At 39.4% G+C, this 21,553-nt stretch overlaps 1 protein-coding gene across 1 annotated transcript in view; it reads right to left on the reverse strand.

Annotated features, from left to right (window-relative positions):
• The window catches only part of FBXL17 (F-box and leucine rich repeat protein 17), a 500,090-nt gene that overhangs the window by 13,827 nt on the left and 464,710 nt on the right, over nt 1-21,553 (reverse strand). Inside the window, exon 8 of the mRNA XM_039245603.1 lies at nt 7,448-7,590. Coding sequence (XP_039101534.1) covers nt 7,448-7,590 — 143 coding nt within the window. The remainder of the gene's footprint in view (nt 1-7,447; nt 7,591-21,553) is intronic.

A 21,553-nucleotide genomic window follows, 5' to 3' on the forward strand; every position in this document is an offset into this window, starting at 1 on the left:
ACTGTTTTTTCTGACCCGTCGCCTATCACAGTGACTGGAAACCAGTAAGCACATTCAACAGATATTTCTTGAATAAATGGATAAAATAGATACAAATTGGGAGAGGGGAGGGAGTTTGGGTTTTTTTCTTGAAAAAAACTACTTCCCAAATAAAACGTTCCCTGAAAACCTGCTGCTGGATGGACAGGCCTCATGTGTGGGCTGAGCCAGTTTTTCCCAAGGGGCCCCTCAGTCTCCTGAGCCACTGCGGGCTGTCCTTGTTTCTACTCTGTGATGTCAGGTGCTTAGGAGTTCTGGGATCTAATCTGAACCCTGTTAAGAAACTGCTGTTACCTTTTCTGTTTCTAAATTAGAAAAATAATATGATCCTGCAACCTAATTCTTTCATATAATTACTTAGGCGAAATCAAAGTTCCAAGGAGATTATTTACTACAAAGCAATGACGCTCCCGGGTGCCTTCAGGCAAACTCCAACATAACATTCTATTCCTCCAGCATTTGGGGAGCAGTAGGCCCTCTCCTTCCTCCTTTCTAAAAAAAAAAAAAAAAAAAAATCATACATCATTCCCATAATAGAAGTGAGCAAAACATAAGCAGCTACTTACAGCGCTCTCCCTTAAAGGGTTCTAGGGAGATGTCGATTTTCCTGAAGAAGCAAACCAAACAAGTCCCAGCCTGCGGGCTGAGTGGCCCGCTAACTTGGCAAGTCTTTTTACTCTGTTCACCAGAAAGGACTGAGACCTACTGGTCTCTGAGTTTCTTCTTCTTTTGTAATTAGTGTAATTGTTATTTAATGAACTTTAGCTATGAAAAAAAATAGAATCTATTTGTTTCTGAGAATTGCTAAGTCTCGAGACCTGGTATTTCTCTGTAAGATCTTTGCATGTGAATTTCTATTCATGGCTACAATATCAGGAACCAGGTAGTTCATGTCATGGTTGACTATCACAGAGCCGACTCCAGAACAGATATGTATATATGAATAAGTAATAATAGCAGTAGTGGTGGAAATTTACTGAGCGCTTGCAGTGTGCACGACTTCGGGCTAAGTGCTTTATTGCAATTATCTCATTTAGTCTCATAACAACCCTATGGAGTAAATACATCCCAATTTTTCAAACAGTGAAACTGAGGCGTTTAGAGATTAAGCTGTCCAAAGTCCCACAGACAGTAAAGTGAAGTAAGTAGAATTTGAAAACTCAGCAGTGTGACACCGGTGCTTACCAGTTTAACCTTTCCCGTAAAGCTCCATGCTGTGTTTCTTGGTTTAATGCTTAAATACAGGGAAGGCTTTTCAGGTGCCCAGGACTGGCAGAAGAGAAGGGAACGCTTCTACGGTTGTGAGGTAACCTCTGAATTTCAGCTGATGTGTTTTTCTGTTTCAATTACCAGGAATAATCAGGAGAGGGTTGTAAAAATGTGTTTTAAAGCGTTCCTATGTGAAAATCACCTGGAGAAACTGTTTTATCAGCAAAAGGAACAAGATGCTGATACTTCAAGCGAAGGACATCGGTTCAGATTTTAGAGCCCAGCCATGCTCTCCCCATTTTTCATCTTCCCTCTCCCTCTGAGCACATGACTATGGGCTGTCAGGGCAATGGTTATGTCGCCCAGGCCTGGGACTGCACAATCTAATACAGTCAAGGCCACTCCCAGCTTATCAGGAGAGAATGGGTTGTTTTGTTTCTTTTCACTTTATTTTCTTTGATAAGGTATACACTTTCAATTCCCAGTTTTGGCTATGGGCAATCTGGAAACAGCTGTGCATGCATGGCAGGGGAGAGTGGAGTCCCTGCAGGTACACACTTTGTTTCATGGCTGAATTGCTACCCAAACAGTCCTGGACACAGCGCCCCACAAATTATTTTTCCTTTAAACTGATTTTTCCAGTTAGTTCTGTATATTAGTTACAGAGTCCTATATTATTTTCCCCATAGGGCTTTCCTGCTCCTGATTCCTAAACAAGCTGATAAAAACTCCATTTTCTCCACAGAAATATTTAGGTTGTTGAGGCTTTCTCTTACCATAATTACTTCCTGAAAAATGCAGTGGTCAATTTTTCCTGAATATTTTTACATTAAATTGGGCTCACAAAACTTGGCCCTTGATATTTGAAGGTTGTAAAGTAGATTTCTGGCTTTAAAGAGTTGACTGGTTTCTATTACTTGCTTTCTGTGTTGGCTTCTCATTGATTTGATTAAATCTCCCTACCATTTAAATGAGGAACTCTGTGTGAAAACAAGAATTTCTTATGACCTGAAGAAATCATTTCTTATTGAAAGAAATCATCTATTTCACTCCTCCACTAAGTACTTCAGGAATTGGAGCAGGTGAGGAGAAAGGTCTTGGCAATGGCAGTTTGATGAGAAATGAATTAATTCGATTATTTCCATGGTGTGGATCAATAATAGTCAGCCTCACAGAGGCCCCTGGCCTGAAGGCAGCTGGATAATCAATAGGATCACACAGAGGCTTCTCCTCCCCCAGCAGCCTCTCTGATCTTTTCTGGGCAGACTCTTCACGCCTGTGTAATTCTAATTTATGTCAACTAGAAATCAAAGAAATTCCAAGAGGCTTTGGTCATAGGACATTGGGGTGGACCTTTCAAAATCTATTTATGTCTATTCTTTCAGTAATGTGGCCCCCACGACCCTTCTGGCGCCTCTAGAGGCCAAGGAGAAAGAGCCTCCTCCCAACAGAAGGGTAGCTACCTGGTCCCCGCCCGAGGCAGAGGGGCGGCGTTAGGTAAATCGAGGCACACTTTCTCCTTTCTATCTACAACTCTGCAGGAACATACGAACAAATAGGCATTTTAAGCCAAATGCTTTGCCAAGAGTGGCTCCCTCAATAACGCTCTTTAATGATACCCCAGACGCTGGCATTTTCAAATCAAATGAACAGTGTATAAAATTAGTTCTGCATGAAGTTTAAAAAAAAGAAAGAAAGAAAGAAAGAAAGTGAAAGGGAGCTTTTAAAAGCTCCAGCATTTCTCCTTCCAACTGCTTTTCACAAGGGTTTGGCATTTGAGAATTGCTACATTTATGATGTTATTCGCTGCTCATAATTCAGGCCCTCTGTCTCCGAACTTCTGTATTAACACACACTGCAGAGGTTTCCACCACGACATTTTATCACCGAGGTTTCCCAAACCAGCCAGGCTGCCTCTGGCGAGGTCTGGTTTCTCAGCCAATGCCATGCCACTGGGCTCCCTCCCTTCTCATCAACCCTGTTACCCCAAACATTTTTCATTAACCTTGAACATTGCATTTCCATTTGCCCTACAGCTTTCCCATGATTTTTTTTGTCCTTTTCAGTTTTGTTCTCCATCCAAACGGTCTTGTAAGAAATGAGGAAAATATCATATTATGAGAAGAAACAGATCTATATGGGATCTAGAATTCTACAGAATATTCTCTTCTGAGATTGTGAAAATGATTTCTCTGACCAAAGCCACCGACTATCTATAATTGTGGAAGTAAACATATCACTCTTATTAGAGAGTCCTGTTGATTATACAAGCAGTTTTAACTAAATCACCAAACAAATGCATGTTAAGTTGATAGGTGATTTCAGGTCAACTCTAATTCCCAAGGTCAAGTAAGCCTTTGAACAGTCTTTAGGAATATAAGTTCACCCCAATTCATCAAAGCCGTCTCACACAGCGTTTCCTTCTCTTGGTTCTTACAATGAACTGAAGTTTAGGAGATTAAGTGGCGTCGGCTTTAAAACTCAAAGTAATGCCTCTAACATGCTTATCCATCCAGCAATCGGAACAGCTACTCAAACACGGGCTTCTTAATGCACTTCCTAATTTTACAAGTGTTCAGGGAATGCTGCATTTGTGGAATGGCTGGAGGACTCCTCCCTACGAGTCACCAATGTTGCAGCCAAACAAGCTGTCTGACAATCTAAGTGCAGCACGTTGCTTTCACCTGCAAAGAATACGGTGAACCTTTCTCATCTGTTCTTTGTTTCCCAAATGCGAGAGAGAAAGAAGATGGAAACAGAGGAAAACCCCTTTTTCTACAAAAAACCCAATGCATTTCGTTATTCTTTCAATTCCACAAAAGGCCAACTGAGGAAAAATACCTCAAGTTTGGTAAAGTATAGCTTCCAAATTAAACATTAAGTGGCCCCAAATGAAACCGGCTGTGTGTGAAAAAAAAAAAAAATAACTGCCTTCACTATTTCACAGAACCACAGGTTCACAGAACCCAAGCCCTGGACACAGAGACGTCACAAACCCCATCCCTCCCCCAGTGCAGGGATCCCAGTGACAAAATTCCTGACAAAGGGGTTAATGGTGTAGACCATTGAGGTCTCTTGCTCCTCCTTTGGCTCCTGTTGGTGTGTAGAAAGGGGAAGAATTCAAATTGAGGAGTTATTAATGGTTAGCAGGCTTGGTTAAGGGACAGAGAGAAGACTGATAGACTTCTTAGAACAAATAAGTTGTGTTCTTCAATTATTGGTGGGCACAGATGCTCACCTTGAGATAGATAGTGGGTCTTCATCTCCATATGCTGATCATGATTTCTCTGTGTTTTCTATTTCTATTATTTTTCTCCACTGTTTTCTTATTACTCTCTTTTTGTTTCCCTTCCTATTTGAATTGTCTTCTCTTCAACTCAGCCTTTTCTCGCCCTGCAAATCTTTCTATGCCCTGGTTAGTAAGTGGATTCCAAATACAGACTGTCCCATTCAGGCATTAGTTTTCCTTTGTTGAGTATGTAAAAAAAATGCAATTATTGACATCTTAATATAGAAAATAATAATCTTAATTTTAAACTTAACTGAGGAAAAAGTAAAAGGGCAACATCTTTCCTAATCTAGTTTCTATTCTTTCCTCTCTAATTTCCTTTCAAAATCAGATAGTAGGCAGTACAATTTTTTCTCCTTTGGAAATTTCAAATATCAAAACGCAGGTTAACATGACATTGATGATAAGAATAATCAGTAGCACTGAGTATTTTATATATAACAGACACGTTTATTCTAAAGACATGGTATAATGTTCACTCATTTAAATGCTCACAGAAGTCTATAAGTACTATCATTACTTCATTTTACAAATTAGGAAACAGAGGCACTGAGCAAGTAACTGCCCAAGATAACACTACTAAGAGCAGGGCCCAGATTTGAACCAAACGCTGGTCTCTGAGTCCATACTCTCAACTATTAACCTTTCTGCTACTCATGTCATTACTTTGAGTCTTGATAAAAATTTAAAATCTGGAAACAGACTGCATAACACCAATTTTGAAAGCTGAGTATCTACTTACTCTAGATTTCCATCCAACTAAATCAACAAATAAGCAATTATGTGCAAGGCTTTATTTGCACTTTGTGGGTGGCTTGGAAACTTCTTCTGTCCTCACAGAACCTCCTGTGTCTGGTTCTGAGCTGCCCTAAGCCTAAAGACGCCAGACAGTAAGGCTGGACCTAGCATCCCCTGGGCTGGGCTGCACCACAGCACGCTATGGGCAGACAGCATGGTGCTCGAGCCAGCGGCTCTCAGAGCAGCTCAGTGGTTGGAGAAAGGATTCAGAGGCCGCCAGAGCAAAGGACTAACACTCTCTCAGGGAGCCTGATAATCAGAACAGCCTCCCCACTCATTTTAGATTCATTTGCATCTGGGTAGAAAAGGATCCTTTCCTTAACTTAAAATAAGCAAAATGCTGGTCAGCAAATATGTCAGAAATAATCTTCTCCTGTACTAACTGGAACATAAACTTCTACCATTCATCTCTGAAGGTGGAGCTGACCTCAACAAATCTAGAGTACGGACTAGAAATACGGTGATTTCCAAGAATGCTAGTGGATACACAGATCCATTTTGAACACATACATTCTGGTGTCCTTGGTTCAGGGAGTACCCAGGTAGTAGCAGTTTCTTCTGGCAGATATTGAGCAAATCTGCTGTCATTGTTTAGCATGTCTAGAATACTCTGCCTACTGTAGACTCCTTAATTTGCTTTTAAAAGAAGCCTTTTTAAAAAAATAAAAGATTTTATTTTTATGTAGTCTCTATACCCAACATGGGACTCGAACTCACAACTCTTGTGAGGTCAAGAGTCACATGCTCCACTGACTGAGCCAGCCAGATGCCCCTAAAAGGAGTCATTTTCAAGTGACAGGGTTAGTAGCAGCATTAGGTTAGTTAGCAGCAAAATCTGAGGGAGACTTAGAACCCCTGGGTCTCAGGGCTGTTGCTTAGTAACAAAGTCAGTCAGCTTCTTAGGCTGGGCTGAGAATATATAGTAAAATTTCTGTAAACATAACTAACTGGCAAAGGCCTGATATAAGCTGGGATTTTAAGGCATTTGGAGAAAAGAACTAGGTCAATTAACAAAAATGACAAAGCACACAAAGGATTTGGGCCATTCTTCTATTTGCTCCTAAACTTGCTACATTTAGAAAATGTATGTCCTTTGAGAGACATATATATTTAGTTTTACTCTCTTGCTAGATCTCTCCCTAATCACCATTTGCAAAAGTAGCACACATGTGTAAATTATTATACGATGCTAGCGCATTCTGAGCAAGTGTCTGAGGTGGATCTGTTCCAAGAAAGCAGTCCCCGTGCCTGGAGTCGGCACCCAGGGTGTGCTTCAGGCACTGGACCCAGATCCCGGAGACCTGTGGAAAAATCTTGGATGAGTGGCCTCAGGCCAGGGTCTGGTCTTACTGAGCCTCCATCTTCTCCCTTCATAGCACAAATAACCACTTCTTAGACTTAAAGGGGAAACACGGAAGTAACAAACGGGAAAGTATCTTGGTAGTGCCTGGTGATCAAAACAGAGTTTTATCATTTTTCTTCTGAGTCTTCTAAGGGCCCCATGTTAAATGTGGCACAATTTCCCAAACTCACACTCACATCTCTGGCCAGCACCACACACCTTCAGTGGTACCTCGGGGACCATTTCTCCTCATGTGCTAAAAGTGACATCTTAAGTGTGGAAAGGCACCAATTCCCACAGAATACTCCCTCACTGGCCCTTTATTGCCCCCAGATGACCACAAGGCATAGATGTTGAGCACTGAAATCACACACTTCAAATTGTGAAAAAACCAATTTGGCACTGTTCTTTCGACCTTACTGTTGCAGGAAACTTGGAATCCAGAAAAGAATTCTACTGTTAGACCCTGCACATTGCTGTGTGACGTGCAAACATTTTTAATTTTGGTCCGCGGACTTAGGGAGAGAAGGCCAAAATCTAATTTGACTGTGCGTGTGACTGCTTTTCCTTTCTGCATAAGCACAAAATTCATTTTTAAATAGAGAAATGCAAAAATAATCTCAGATTAGTTTAGCAAGCCAGGCATCTTGCAATCCAGAGCTGTAACAACTCATGTATGTGCATGTACACATACATACATATGCGAGAAAGAGAGAGAGAGAGAATGTGACAGAAAGCTATTAACTACAAACTTGATAGGTAACTCTTACTTTATCACATCTCATCAGCCCCAAATATCTCAGAGATTTGCTGCTCTGCGCAATCAGGGTGGCTCCTTGATCAGTAATTTCTTTACACCATCCAACATCCACAGTCTCTATTGTCATGCTGTACCGGCCAATGGCTATTAGAGCTGCAGGGAGGGACAGAAAGAGAGAAAGCAAGCAAAAATGTTAGCAGTGTAAGGGATCTCTATCTTATTATGACTATTTCTCTCATTTCCTCACTAAATTTGTTCCTGAAATGTTGTGTGTAAATGAATGTTTTGTAAACGAAATTAAATGTGAAATGCTTTAGGAGAGCTTGCTCTATGACAAACCCTTTCACAAAGTGAATAATCATTCCATAATTTCCCTTTCATCGGAACATAGCTTCTTATCAGTTTTACTCATTACAAGGTTACCTGTACTTTCAAACATTCATATCTGCAGAAGGAATAAATTAAAATGAATTACATATATCATGTTACAGAAAATGCTGAGTAGAAACTAAACTTTACCCAAGATAACTTTAATAATTTTTTAAAGGAAAAATCCATGTAAGCACCATTTTGAGGTGTGTTATACTGCATATAAATTTCTTTACCGATTGGCATAATTTTTACCATCTGTTCATGATCTGTAAAATGTAAGACTGTATAATATTTTTCACATTAGTCCTTCTTGGGACTGTTAGGAATTAAGAGCACATTATACATACAGTTGAACTTAATTGGTGCCATGCTAGAGTGCAGTAAAGGGAATGCATTTGTTATGGTGAATTTCCTAACCATTATCCCAAGCCTTCCTTCTATTAACATATAAAATGAAGCAGGTCATCTGAAAACTATCAGTATCTCTAGTCTTCTTGACTGTTTAGCATTGGACCACTACTAAAGGGCAGATGCTTATCCCATAATCTACGATGCGCACCACTTATCACTGCTCCATTACCCAGCACCCTGTCAGAGCAACCAATCAGTGAGGGTGGCTCTTTGCTATGGACTTGTGACTTGACAGACACGCACACCTCTACATTTGTGGAGCAGAAAAACAGATTTCAATACCTCCAGCCAGAATAAGTTCATGGTGTATTGGTTTGTAAAAGAAAACCTTGAAAACAATGCCACACATATTAAAAAGGACAGAGAAATTGTTTGCTAATTATTTCCTCATTCTAAGATAGGATGAGTTGATTTCTGTGACATTAAAGGCGGATGATATTTTCCAATTGACTAGATTGATAAGAGCAGAGTGAATTAGTCATGTAAATAAATGTTAACTCTTACAGCTCACAGGAAAGAATTTGGCAAAATCTCTTTGCTAATTACCTCAGTAATATTTTTTTTACTAGAAAATTCATGCTTAGGATTCAAGTATCAAAGCACTCCTAAGCAGCCTGATATTTAAGGTTTACAAAAACGCCCATGATCTCAGTGTATTACAGGGAAAATGCAATAAAGGCTCCCCATTTTTTCCCCTAGAAATTCCTCATGCCGCGAATTTTTTCATGCTCTCACCTTTGCACCTACTTCGACATTTATTTATTTGTTTGTTTGTTTATTTATTATTTACTTGGAGAGAGAGCACAAATGGGGGAGGAAGAGAGAGAGAGAGGGAGAAAAAGAGAGAATTCCAAACAGGCTCCACATGTTAGCGCAGAGACTGATGTGGGGCTTGAACTCACGAACCATGAGATCATGACCAGAGCCGAAACTGACAGTCAGATGCTTAACCTACTGAGCTGCCCAGGTGCCCTGCTACTTTCACATTTATTTCTCAAGGAAGTGGAGCAGGATAGAGGGGGGTTTGCCAAAGATTTGCTGAGTGGTCTGAGTGATATTTTGTGCATAGAAGTAATATCTCAGGTTAATACCATTGGTGTCTTTGCCTTAAGAAAATCATGATCTCTGGCATTGTCATAATTTTCACTAGTTATGATATCCTAGGATCTCCTATAATGACTGAAGTAGAATATACATAAAAGAAATTTCTTTCAACGCAGAGTGCTCAAACTGTGATTTCAGAAGGTGACAAAGCACAAGTTGCAGATGGCCCAGGCTGGTAGATTGTGTACTTTTATTTAGGTTTGGGGCTAGAACATGAAAGCCCCTGCACTGGCCAGAAGAAGGTAAAAATAATGAGTTGAGGAGTTTTTCAGAGGCTGCTTTATAAGCAAATGAAGAGTCAATGGCTATTGAGTCTAACTGCTAAAAACACTGGTGTTTATTATTTCCCTTTTTTCCCCTTCCTTGTCCAAATTAAAATAAGCAGTAAATTAGACAACTGAAAATATATCAGGGTGGGTATTCCATTTTTGTTCTGACATAGTTCTATATACTAAAGTAAGAACTAAACTTTATTATTCCTTAACTTGTTCACTTATTCAGCAAACACCTCCTGAGTACTTGCTATAGAACATTTTGTCCAATATCTGTTGACTCTCCATAGGCTAGGCACTGGGCTAGGAATTTTAGGCATATTATTTCATTAAATACTCTCAAAAATCTTTGAAGTTGTATTATTATTTCCATTTTAAAGATCAGGAAACTGAGTCACAGAAGGAATGAATAGCTTTCCCAGTCACAAGATACTAAGTGAGGGATAATAAGCTGAGAATTGGCTCTCAGTCCTGGCAGTACAGGAGATCTACGAAGTCAGAATCATGGGGTCAGGCAGCAGGCAATTCTAACATGCTGCACGACTAGTATGTGGAACCGTGGGTGTGACATGCTAGGCCTGTGCTAGGTGCTGGGGACAGAAAGATTCACAGAGCCCAGAAGCCAGCTGAGTGGGGTGAAAATGAGGAACACCCAAGTAACCAGTGACAATACAATGCTCCTCCCTTGTCTCTTCCCATTCCTAACTCATTCTCGCTTCTCAGATCTCAAGTCAAAGGTCAGCTTCTCAAAACTGATCACCCTGCCATTTACTACTACTAGAAATGTCATTATTAATTTGTTTGGTCATTTACTTTATTGTGACCCCCCTCTCCCATTAGAATGACAGCTCCTATTCACTGCTATATGCCCAGCACCTAACCTACGCCTGGTACAGAGTTGGTTTTATTTATTTATTTATTTATTTATTTATTTATCTTAAAATTTATTTCTGAGAGAGAGAGAGTGTTTGTGTGAGCAGGGGATGATCAGAGACAGAGAGAGACACAGAATCAGAAGACAGGCTCCAGGCTCTGAGCTATCAGCCCAGAGCCCGACGCGGGGCTCGAACCCAGGAACTGTGAGATCATGACTTGAGCCAAAGTCGGATGCTTAACTGACTGAGCCACCCAGGCACCCCCAGAGTTGGTTTTTAAAAATATTAGTTGAACACACCAATGACTGTAATGTGGCTTAGGTCTACTACAGCATGCCAAGGGGGCACCGAAGCCCCTCACTCTTCAAGGAAGAAGAGAAATCATGGGAGCCCTCATGGAAGAGCTGAGCTAGGTCTTTAGGGATGAGTAAGGATTCTCTAGAAGAACAAAGGAACGAGGGCAAGTATTTTGGCCTAAGGAAACAGTGTATGTAAGGGTAGAGAGATGTGAAAAGGTAGGGCAGCTGCAGGCCATTCTGTGAGGCTGAAATAAAAATAAGGCCAAGGGAGTGGCAGGATTTATTTCAGAAATATTTATTCAGTGATTAATGGCATACAGAGTAGAAAAAACAAGCCGAGTCCTTGATGTCCTTTAACTTATACCCTAGTAGGGGAGGCGGATGTGAAACAAATAAACACAACACCATATATAAATCTAAATTATAACAAAAATTCTGAAGGAAATGGACTGATCACTTTAGGAATAACACTTGGCGGAGGGGGAGGGGCACTAGGGAGAGTCTTTCTGATGAAGTTACTTTTAATCCATCCAATAGCCCTGCAAAAACAATATTCGTTTTAGGGTAGAAAATTGAGGTTAAATACTTCAGCCAGGCCCCACCCCTAATAAGTAGCAAAATAAAAGTGCAGACTAAAATAGTTTGGCTCCAAAGCCAGGGCTCGTTCTACCACAGCAGCACACAGAGGGTTGAGGATCCTGCATGTATACAGAATGTTTTTTTTTTTTTTTTTTTTTTTTTTTTACCACCATTCAGGACTTAACCATTACAGCTTACAGGGAGCTCAGGATTTACTCTGTGACCGTAAAACACGGGTCCAACAGTATCTGTAAATTCCAGGATATGCGGAACAATTTACATCTTTGTGACTATATCCTACCTTTGGATATTTTTTCATTGTTGCTCACAAGCTAACTATGACACTTGCAGTGTGGTATAGTCTCAAGTTCATTTCCAGCCTCACTACTTAGTAGATGTCTGACCTCAGGATATTTAACTTTTCTGCATCTCAGCTTCCTCACTTGGACAATGGGGATGTTGACTATATGTCCTGCTTACTTCACAGAGTTGGTCTGAGGTTCCAATGACATAATACAGGGGCTCGGCACTACATAAATGTCATGATTTATGTGATATTTTTCCAAAGCATTCTACAGTGGTGCAGCTGATATAAAATGAAAAGACTTTAAAGAGTTTTGAAAAACAAAATGCTCTGGGCAAATGAGAGCATTATATAAGTATTTAGTCATTATGTCACTGGCAGAGCTCCTGAACTGCCTACTCTCCATTGGTGATCATGAACTTGTAGATTGCACCTGGGACGATACGGTTGTAAATGTAATGTGTGATTACTACCTTCACTAGGGGCTGTTGACACATTACAATGATATTTATTGAGCCTTGAAAAGGAATAAATTATGCAAGACTAATTCCTAATCTCAATGCGGTTTTAATATACTTTTTATGTGCTAAGAACAACTAATAAAAATAGTTAAATTCTAAAAAGTTACACAAGTTAAAAGCTATAATTCAGTAACCTATATAATTATCAAGAATATACGTTAACCCACTAAAAGGCATTTTTCATAGACAGAGAAACTGAAAATCATGAGCACATATATACTGAATTTTGACTAAGAAATTCATTTCTAGGGGTGGCTGGTGGCTCAGTGGGCTAAGTGTCTGCCTTTGGCTTGAGGCCATAATCTTGTGGTTTGTATTTTGATCCCTGTGTCAGGCTCTGTGCTGACAGCTCAGAGCATGGGGTCCTGCTTCGGATTCTGTGTCTCCCTCTCCCTGACCCTCCCCTGGTCGTGCTCTATCTCTCTAAAAAAATAAACATGAAAAATTAAAAAAAATTCCATTTCCAGGAATCTACCCTGGAAATATACTTTTCAAAAAGTATACTTATAATAATACTAGGAACTTCTAAATAATTCAGTGAAGAAAGTAAAGTGCAAGGATTTATATGGTGTGCTATCACCATACAAAAGAGAATACAATAAAAAAGAAAAAAATAGCTATAAACGTGCTCCCATGTGCAAAAGGAACTGGGAGAGATAAACCAGAAAATAAAGAGATTGTTTAATTATAGGGGATTGGTGGGAAAGGGGAGGAAGGAAGAGAGCGTGGAATGTGGAGGTGGGGGTGTGAGGAGGGACAGACACTTCCTGGAGTATCTCTTTGGATAAAACTTTGATTGGACTGTGAATCATAGTAATGTTTTACATACCTCCCCAAAATAAAAGAAAAAAAAATTAAAACCAACAAGGATATAGGGGACCAGGAAGTAAAATACAAACAGTAACAAATGAAGCTAATTGTATTACAAATGAAGAGCATGACCCAGGCAAGTAAGATAACCACACAGAAGGGGATGGGAATTAAGAATTAAGTCACTTTGGAAAACATTATTTTGGCAGGATATTGTAAGGTGAAACTCAAAAAGAACCGTCAGCAAACGGTTTGTACTCCAGTTGGTAATTCTTTTTCTCACAGGGATATGAGTTAGCAATTCAGTAACTACTTTATGTGTAATCTAGGATTGTAAATGATGAGAGCCAGTCTTTTTACTGTCAGAGAAAGAAGTTATAAATAAGAAAAGGGGAGAGGCTTATAATAAGCCCTGTGCTATTGATTTGGAATCAGAGGTATTAGAATGGACTGTTGGTTCATAACAGATATACAGATATAGAAATAACTAATAAATATGATGTATGTGCATGCATGGGTTAGTATACATACATATATTTCCTATCTTTTTTTGGCCGAGAGGGACTAGGAGCAATGAGACTCCAGGAACAGTGATCTACAAGCACCCAGATCTTGATTTACAAGTATCATTCTCTGATAAAAAGAATTAGGCCTTCTAAAAAAAGAAATGGTTGATTCCTGGACTGGGACAGGGAAAATACAAGATGAGTCTGAAACATCTTGTGATATCAGAGAAAAGAGGTGCTTAAAAAAGAATGAGGGCATATCTTTTGATCCATTCAGAAGCAGCTGCCAATAGCCACAGTTGGAACAATGTAAATCTCAAAATAAATAATGAGTTTGTTAGAGTATACTTGAGAAAACCAAATAAGCAACCTCAAATCCATATTCATAGAGGAAGAAAGAGATGGATATATAGTCCAGGAAGGACAACTCTTCCTTACAGAAAAGTTCCAGTTAATAGATTTGGAAGGAATGGGGGAAATGCAAAATTTTACATCATCAGACAAAGACCACAGTAGTAACTGTTGCAGGCAAAATCCACAAATGGATGCTAAAATAGGTGAGTGAAAGTTTTGGGAGAAACAGAATATTAGCATAGTGCCAAAGATATTTATCAACTGCACAGGGAAGTCAGGACAATTACTAACATCTCAGTGGAGACACCCAGCACCCATCACCTTAACCAAATGACCAAGGTTAATATCACCAGTAATAACACATACAGACATCATGTACCACTTGATCGCTTTTGCAGTATTCTTGCCAAAATAAATAACCTCAATCCAAACATCATACAAACCCAAGTGAAAAAAATTCTACAGATCTAAAGGGCAAAGGTAATGGAATATAAGAAAAGAATGAGGAAGTGTCACAGATAGGAGGAGACGAAGGAGACAGGACAAGTAGATACACTATGAGATCCTGGATTGGATCCTGGAATAGACAAGAAAATCAGGGTGAAACACTAGTGAAATTCAAATAAGATCTGTAACTTACTTATCAATGTTGTAAGTTTCAATGTTGATTTCCTGTCTTCATAATTGTATTATGGTTATATGAGTTGACCGCTTTAGTGGCAGCTAGGTGAAGAGTCTTATGTGAACTGTCTACTAGTTTTACAACTTTTCTGAATTCTACAAGTATTTTGTGGTGTCTGCCCGGCTCAGTCAGTAGAGCATACAACTCTTGATCTTGGGGATGTGAGTTTCAGCCCCATGGTGGGTTTAGAGATTACTTAAAAATAAAATCTTAAAAAAAGGTATTTGAAAATAAAGATTTTAAAAGCAAAGATAAGCAAGTAACAGATAACAAGTGAATGAACTAAGGAGAGAACTAAAATTTTCTAAGTGAAAGCAGGTATTACTTTCACAATGAACAATCAGATATATAAATGTTACAACTAAAAATACATTTTTTTCCTCATAGGAGGAAGATTAGTCATATGAGTGCATTAACAAGTGACCTGCATGTGCCATTTTGTCCTTTCCAGTTCTGTCTTCTGCTACGGATCTATGTATCTGCAATACAATCAGAAGAAATGCCCTGGTGCTTGAAAGAACCAGGGTTAAAATTTAACAGTGGGATTAACATCTTTCATGTAATACTTGGATAAAAGCCATTTGCAAAGAAATTTCCTGGCATGGATACAAAGAGATAAATATGAAAAGTGTTCTTCTTTGTAGAAGCCACAGAAGCCGCCAAAACAAAGAAATGACACTTTCAGGGACATTCGTTGTTGTGTGCTGGTCCCTGGGAAGGCTCCCGCCACTCTGCGGGGACTACAGCGGTGGTTCCTGGCCCTGGCGGTTCAGGAGAATCACAGGTGCCTAGAAAAAGTACAGACGCCTGAGTTCCACCCCTGGAGATTCTGACTCAGGAGAAGCCATAAAAGCTCCTATGATCCTGATGTGCAGCCAGGGCCGAGAACCACTGGAACAGAATAACCTGTAACTCGGGCAAAGTCAGTCAACTAAAAACAAAAGAACTAATTTTCAAGGATATAAGTAGCTATGTGTTCTGATATTTTAATACAACTTTGTCTCTCAAACAGTAGTGACTTCTTGTACACAACCCAATACTTTTGAAGTTCTCTATTTCTAATTTATAGCCTTTCCTTCTATTTTGATATATTCTTCCTATTGTTTTTTCAGTGCTTATTTGTATTTTTGAGAGAGGGCGGCAGAGCATGAGTAGGGAAGGGCAGAGAGAGAGGGAGACACAGAATCTGAAGCAGGCTGAAGGCTCTGAGCTGTCAGCACAGAGCCCAATATGAGGCTGAAACCCACAACTGCAAGATCATGACCTGAGGCGAGGTCAGATGCTCAACTGACTGAGCCACCCAGGTGCCCCATATTCCTCCCATTATTATGTAGCAAATCTGACAGTGACCGTATTCTATTTTTCCAGATTGTCCTTTTCAGTAAATATTTTCCTTTACTTTATTGCACTTATTTATGTTTTTAATACAGCATTTATCAGAGTTTGTTTCATATTAGAATTACTTATCAAACACCTGTCTTCCTACTAGTTTGTAGTCTTTTAAGTATCAAATGTAGAAAAAGCTTTTCTAGGACCTCTAAGTCTCTGAAAATCAAGTGTCACTCATTTTTTTACAGCTTCATTGAATTTTTTGGAAGTATAACATGCATGCAGAAAATTGCACAAATCCTAAGGGTACAATTTGATGAATTTTGACTAAGTTAACCCAGCTGTGTAACAGTTTCTAGATTGAGAGACAGGGCATGACCATCACCCCTGAAGCTCACTCGTCCCCAACTCTAGTCACTGTTATTCTGCCACTAAGAATAACCACTATCCTGACTTTCAACCACACAGATTAGTATTCTTGTGTTTGAACTTCATATAAATAGAGTCAAATACCCAGCACTCTTATTTCTGGTTTTTCAGCTGTCCATTTATGTTCACAAGATCCATCCACATTGTTATGGGTACGGGTAGTTCGTTCATTCTCATTTCCAAAGTGGCGATACCATTTGCATTCCTACGAGTAATGTGTGAAGATTCCAGTGTCTCTACATCCTTGCCAATACTTAGTGGTATCTGTCTTTCTGATTATGGCCATTCTGGTGGGTGTGATGTGCTACCTTAGTGTGGGTTGCAATTTTCATTTCCCTAAGGACTAATGATGCTGTGCATCTTTTCATGATATCATACACTGCTTTAAAATCCCAGCATAATATAAAGTGCCTTTATCCTTATGAGCACTCAGTAAACATCTATTAAATTAAATTGATAAAGAAGGAAAGGCACAGAAGTTTTCTATTATTAGACTACCTAGCAAAGAATAGCTTTCTAGACAACAGATAATTTTCCACATAATTGGAGGGAATGTACCAGTAAAATAAACTTAGTCTATTATCTGGAGACACGAAAAAATCTTAAACTTTCTTAAAATAAGAAAGTAAATTTAAAAAAGATTACCATTATAAAAAACTTTCCAAATGCTCATTTATTTGTGGAATTTTAAAGACTGCGGAGTATAGTTTAAGAACGCTAAATCTCTGACAATCAAGTGAAAAATAAATATAATACAAAATTGTCCAACAATGGTGGGTAACAGTAGAGTGAAAACACTGAATTATGGTAGAATTTTCAAGACACTGTGCGTTGGGGCATTCATTTTACAGAACTCTGCTTACTGAGTTCAGAACAGCAACACACACGTCTTATCTGACAAAGAGAACAAGCTGGCTCTGGCCTCTGACCTTTCAGGGAAAAGACTCTCCTGCCCTATACATCCTGAAATGGAAATGCAACATTATTTATAGGCTGCACCTGCTTTCCTTCCTAGGATATTAACAAGTTGGTGGAAAGTAACAATTCAAGTGAATAATTTTCTTAATAATTTTTTTTAAGTTCATCAGAAGTAAGGATAAGTATTTTTTTACTCTTTACGCTTTCCAAATTATTTTTATTTTAATAGCAGAAAGACACAAATTGGATTGGGTAGGTAGAAACTATTTTTGAGTAAGTGACTTCTGAAAATGTAATAAACAAAAGGCAAATTTAGAACTAACCTTCATTTAACAAGAATCTGATCCACTGCTATGGTTTTCAGTGGTGCTGTTTTTGGTGCTAACCCACCCTCTGAGAGGAATGTTAGGTTCCCTTGATAATCCCCTTATTAAACTTTGGAATCCAAGAAGAGGAAGGAAAAAAAGCCTTACTACTCTTAACATCAGTCAAGAACCTTAAAGTCCCTGGTTCAATGATTCTTTTTTTATTCTAGCTAGCCTGCATAAATACATATATTACTTATCAAAGAATTATACATCTTTTTCAAAATTCTGACACTATTTTAGATTTCCTCACTTTATGAAATGAATTCTGGGCTTAATATGTTGGTTCATGGATATGGAAAAGTACATTACTGTTTCTGACATATATCTGCCTTGTCCACCTTTCTGAGATGGATTTTCCAGACCGCCATAAAGACAGAGCAGCAGTATCAAGCAGGCATCAGATACAAATATTTATCTGATCCAGGGCAGAACAGAGCAGGATGTCACTGCAGCAACTACCACTTGAGAGATACCAAGGCTGGTGACAACATATGTGTTATCAGACTGACCAACAGACACTGTAAAAACATCTTGATATGGAAGGGAAGGAAACCAAAGGAAGAGGGAAGAGCACACGAGGATGTCAGCAGAGTGAATACATTATCTCTTCCTTTTTAAAACAAATACTAATAAAGTACCTCCTATGCACCCCAGAATGTTTCAGGAACTGAGAATAAAGAGAGCAAATCCCTGCCCTTGTGAAGTTTCTATCCGAATGCAAATAAATAATTAGAATACATAGTTTTTCAGGTGCTGATTAGGTTTCTGAGAAAAATTCAGCAGGGTCTGGGGTGGGGGTGCTACAATTTTAATGAGGGTGATCATGGAAGGCCTCACAGAGAAAATGACATCTGAACAAAGATCTGAATGGTAACAAGTCATGTAGATATCTAAGGGAAACGCATCATGTACAGAGAGCACCTAACGCCAAGGCCCTAAGACCAGAGGATTGCTGGTCTGTTTTAGAACAAGCAAAAGAGCAAGATGGTGAGTAGTGGAGAGGAGACTGAAGAGAGGAGAGTTCATGGAAAAGGGGGTGGTCAAAATCATCTCATAGACCATTTTAATGACACTGGTGTTTCCTCCAAATGAAATTAGAAACCACTGGAGAATTTGGGACAGAGGAGTGATATGACCTAACTTAAACTTTTTTATTTTTTATTTTTTTTTTATTTTTATTTTTTATATTTTTATTTATTTCTAGGAGAGAGAGAGACGCGGGGCTTGAACCCACGAACCGTGAGATCATGACCTAAGCGAAAGTCGGACGCTTAACCGACTAAGCCACCCAGGCGCCCCAAACTTAAACTTTTTTAAAAACATTTTTAAATTTATTTCTGAGAGAGAGAGAGAACGTGAGCAGGGGAGGGTCAGAGAGAGAGGGAGACACAGAATCTGAAACAGCCTCCAGGCTCTGAACTGGCTGTCAGCACAGAGTATGATGCAGGGCTTGAACCCACGAATTGTGAGATCATGACCTGAGCCGAAGCCGAACACTCAACCGACTGAGCCACCCAGGCACCCTAACCTAACTTAAACTTTTAAAAGACTTCTCCGGCTTCTGGGCTGAAGACAGGCTGTAAGGAGGCAAAAGCAGAAGCAAAGAGACCAGTAAGGAGGCCACTGCAATGATCTAAACAAGAGGTTATAGTGGCTTGGCCAAGGGCTATGCAATAGAAATGGCAAGAAAGAGCTGAATTATGACGATAGTAGAGAGGCCCAATGGTATTTGCTGATGGATTGGATGTGGAATAAGAAAGAGAGAAAAGTCAAGGATGGTAAGAGAAAAGAATTTTTTTGGCACTTAGATTTGAAATAAATTTCCTGCATGGGATTTTACATAGCTGTTCCTTGGGTCCTTGTGTGTCTAAGGGTCCTTGCATTAGTAGGAATATATTGTTTTCTTCTCTCGGATATAAACTCTGAGAGGGGCAAAGACCACATTTATTCATCTTTATATCATCATTATCTAGCATAGGGCCTTTACTTGTTAGTGTTCAGTAATTGTTCATTTAAATACGTGCATCTTAGATATCGTAATTAAAAGCGCTTAGGGAAAAACAACTCAGAAAGAGGTCTTGTTTGCATTCTCTAGAGTTCACATTCATTCTTTTATTCTAAAAGTATTTACTGAGTAGCTACAGTGTATCAATCACTATGACCTTTGTAGGTATCTTTGAAGAAATTATAAGTAATAAACATTTCCCCTATAAGTTTCTGAATTTAAAATTTTTCAATAGTATGGGGTGCCTAGGTGGCTCAGTTGGTTAAGCGTCTGACTCTTGGTTTTAGCTCAGGTTATGATCTCATGGTTCATGAGTTTGAGCCCCACACCTGACGCCTTGCTGACGGCACAGAGCCTGCTTGGGATTCATGCTCTCTCTCTCTGCCTCTCCCCTGCTCTCTCTTGGGCATTTTCTCTCTCTCTCTCTCTTTTGTTCTTTCTCAAAAACAAATACATAAACTTAAAATTTTTTTCAACACTAGGCATGTTTTACTCTACCAAAAAAAAAATCGATTTTTAAAAAGAGGTACTGGATAGATTTCTGAGTTTTACCAGAGTAAAGGAAGACACAGAACTTGAAGCTCCAGGCTCTGAGCGGTCAGCGGGGCTCGAACCCACGAACTGTGAGATCATGACCTGAGCCAAAGTGGAATGCTTAACCAACTGAGCCACCCAGGTGCCCCAGAACTTAGTATTTCTGAAAGTGAGGTTTCTCTCTAACCTTACTCCTCAAGGCAAACAAACATATTGATTGGTGCCAAAATTCAATATCTAAAATCATGAAATCCTGTGAAAAGCATAAAGCTATTTGCAAACTAAAACTAAATACAAAAAGGTAAGCTTACTCCTCCCTAACTACAACCAGAGCAGTTATAACTCAGAGGCTGTTGTCCAGACCATGGATTAGCTTAGATATTGGCAACAACCTTTGTTTATGGATCTTTCTGCCATAAGAAGGGAAAAGGAAATAAAAATATGAAATTCAAAGCATTTCAAGTTTTTTTTTTCATTTTTTTAAATGTTTTTTATTTATTTCTAGGAGAAAGAGAGAGACAGCATGAGCAGGGGAGGGTCAGAGAGAGAGGGAGTCACAGACTGAAACAGGATCCAGGCTCTGAGCTGGCAGTCAGCACAGAGCCCGACGCGGGGCTCGAACCCACGAACCGCGAGGTCATGACCCAAGCGAAAGTCGGACACTTAACCAACTAAGCCACCCAGGTGCCCCTCAATTTGAGTTTTTAAAGTTTATGCGGTACCTGGTGGCTCAGCTGGTTAAGCGTCTGACTCTTGATTTCGGCTCAGGGAATGATCTCACAGTTCCGGAGACGGAGCCTCGTATTGGTCTCTATGCCTACAGCTAGGTGTCTGCTAAGGATTGTCTCTCTCTCCCTCCCTCTCTGCCCCTACCCCAGTCATGCACATGTGAGAGGTCACTCTTTCAAAATAAATAAATAAATAAATAAACATTAAAGAAAAAGACTAGTGGAGAACTAGATTAAAATTCAGGGAACACTACACTTTTTATATTCTTTTTGTCTACAAGGGGTAAGACAGAATCCCAGTTCTCCCACTAGTGCAAATGCTCACACAGGCAGGGAGACAGACATAGACATATATACATACATTATTCTTCGGCCTTAATTCACAGGTCGACTGATCTTGAAGCTACTGAAGGACCTTCTGAAGGTCCAACATTTACATGGACCTTCTACAAGGGCCTGGATCACAGAAATGTACTCACAGGGTAATGTATTTTTGTAAAACTTGTAAAAGCAAGATGCTTCTGTATTCTTTTCTTAAAGAGAGACCTCAAATTATTTAAACCTCAGGTCCTGAAAAATCCTGAATTTGTCCCTGATCCAACCCAGAATATTCTGATTCAGTGGCTTTGCGGGTGGATATCAGGAAGCTGTATCTTTTTTCTTTCTTTCTTTTTTTAATGTCACCAAGTGATTTTGATGCACAGCCAGGTTCGGAA

The sequence above is a fragment of the Hyaena hyaena genome, unplaced genomic scaffold (genome assembly GCF_003009895.1).
Source record: "Hyaena hyaena isolate Hyena2069 unplaced genomic scaffold, ASM300989v1 scaffold_264, whole genome shotgun sequence".
NCBI classification, from domain to species: domain Eukaryota; kingdom Metazoa; phylum Chordata; class Mammalia; order Carnivora; family Hyaenidae; genus Hyaena; species Hyaena hyaena.